General features: G+C 61.5%; 1 protein-coding gene across 1 annotated transcript in view; it reads left to right on the top strand.

Moving 5' to 3' along the window:
- PUNSTDRAFT_54365 (uncharacterized protein) overlaps positions 1-2,076 on the top strand; it is a 5,081-nt gene that overhangs the window by 761 nt on the left and 2,244 nt on the right. Inside the window, exons 4-9 of the mRNA XM_007386472.1 lie at positions 81-108; positions 176-557; positions 661-1,176; positions 1,260-1,362; positions 1,641-1,732; positions 1,896-1,986. Coding sequence (XP_007386534.1) covers positions 81-108; positions 176-557; positions 661-1,176; positions 1,260-1,362; positions 1,641-1,732; positions 1,896-1,986 — 1,212 coding nt within the window. The remainder of the gene's footprint in view (positions 1-80; positions 109-175; positions 558-660; positions 1,177-1,259; positions 1,363-1,640; positions 1,733-1,895; positions 1,987-2,076) is intronic.

The following is a 2,076-nucleotide window of genomic DNA, read 5'->3' as shown; positions in this document are numbered from 1 at the left end:
AAACCCCCCCCCCCCCCCCCCCCGGGACATTTCGCGTCGTTATATCGTGACTGACCATGGATTCGACTCGACCCGTACAGGATCGCTTACGACGGGGCAAGGCAACCGGTCCGTCTCCCTTCGCCCTTCCACACTTCCCTCGGTATGTGTATACTGATACTCGCCCCCTCGACAGGTTTGTCCTAGCGTCAACACAAGATTTGCACGAAAAGATCCACGAGCTCTGTCTGCGCGTGCGCTCGCTCGAGGACGGTCTGCGCGCGTCCCACCGCGGGCCCGAGCCGCACCCGCTCCTCGCCGACGAGCTGCTCAAGATCAAGATGCCGCTCCAGCGCGACGTCCCGCCCGCGCACCGGCACCCGGGCTTCAACGGCCAGAACGCCCAGAACAACGGGGGCGGAGGAGGGGGCGGAGGAGGAGGCCGGTTCGGCGGCGAGGGCGGGAGCGAGGAGGAGGGCGAGGGAGGGGAGGGCGCGGAGGTCGTCGACGCCGTCGGCAGTCTGTCGATCAGTTTCAGCGGGCGGACGAAGTATTACGGAAACGCGGCCAACTCTTGGGTGCGCGGTCCTTTCTTTCCCTTCCTTTTCCTGCTATGATCCGCCCCAGAACGTCGCGTTGACGAAGTCGTTTTTTTTTCCCTTTCTTTCTTCTCTGCCTTAGTATTTCCTCCAAAACGAGAACCCGGAAGAGGCGAACGAGGTCGACGAGCGCGTGGACGAGCTTAGGAAGATCCTCCCGCCCCAGATCCTCGCCATGACCGGCACCTTCCCCCTCCCGCCCGTCGTCTCCCCGGGCATGGAACGCGCCGCGGACCGGCTCGCGGCGCTCTACTGGTACCTCCCGCCCGCCGCGCGCGCGGCCGAGCTCCGGGACGTGTACTACACCTACGCCGCGTGGATGTACCACCCCCTGCCCATGGACCAGTTCAACGAGGAGATCTACCTGACGTTTTACGGGATGAGCGGGGGCGTGGTCGGCGGCGGCGACGGGGCGGAGGACCCGCGCGTGGCGCACAGGCTGTCGATCATGTTTATGGTGCTCGCGATCGGGAGCTTGATGGATCCGCGGGAGGCGCCGTTCAACGTCGAGGCGGAGAAGTTTCACCAGCTCGCGAGGGCGGCGCTGTTCCAGAGCAACATCGTGGACGACCCGACGATCTCGGCCGTGCAGGCGCTCGTACGTGACCCCCTTTTATTTCTTTTGTTCGTCGTATTACCGTGGGGCTGACGAGGGGGTTGCGTTTTTTTTACGTTTTGCAGTACATGATGACCTACTACTTTTTCCTTGCGGACCGGCACGGCGTCGCGTCGGGCTCGCGGTTCGCGATCATGGGCCTCGCGATCAAGCTCGCGCAAAGCGTGCGTTCTGTTGCTCGCGCCGTCTCCTTCTAATCCGTCGCTCACCGCACTTTTGTTCTCACCGGTAACTAGATCGGCCTTCGTGAGTGTCGTTCCTCCTTCTTCTCGCCTCGCGGCGTCGGGTTTTGAGCTGTCGCTGACGTCTCTCTCTCTCTCTAACTTCCTGCTTCTTGCTCTATCCCCCTTTGCCCTTATCCTTGCGTGCCCGCTTTCTCGGAACCTCTGATCCGCCCCCTCGGTCTCTCTCTCTTCTTTCTTTGGGGTGGGGTGGGCTATTGTTAGATCGCGACTGCGGCCGGTTCAACTTGCCGCCGCTGGAGACGCAACGCCGGCGGCAGCTCTTCTGGGAGCTGTACACGTACGACCTCTGGCAGGTACGTGTGCCCTCCGTTCTGTCGCGCTCTACTCCTCCTGCTCCTGCTCCCGCTCTTCTTTGATTTGTTTTTACTTTTCGGGGGGAACCTTACGTGTTCTGTCGGGGGTCCATGACGCCGAACCGAATAATGATCTCCTTATTTACCCAAACCCCCTCAACAGTGCTTCACGCTCGGCCGGCCGCCCAACTTTAGCCTCGCGCACATCGACTGCAAGCCGCCCTACGTGGGTGAAGTCCCGGTGGAGCATGTCTGTGCGTGTTTTTTTTTTTGCTCTTGTCTGCGCGAGACGCGGAGCCGGATCTGACTTTTTTTTCTACCTCTCTCTCTCTCTCTCTCTCTCT

The sequence above is a fragment of the Punctularia strigosozonata genome (genome assembly GCF_000264995.1).
Source record: "Punctularia strigosozonata HHB-11173 SS5 unplaced genomic scaffold PUNSTscaffold_11, whole genome shotgun sequence".
NCBI classification, from domain to species: Eukaryota; Fungi; Basidiomycota; class Agaricomycetes; order Corticiales; family Punctulariaceae; genus Punctularia; species Punctularia strigosozonata.
This window is presented reverse-complemented; position numbering and strand designations above follow the sequence as displayed.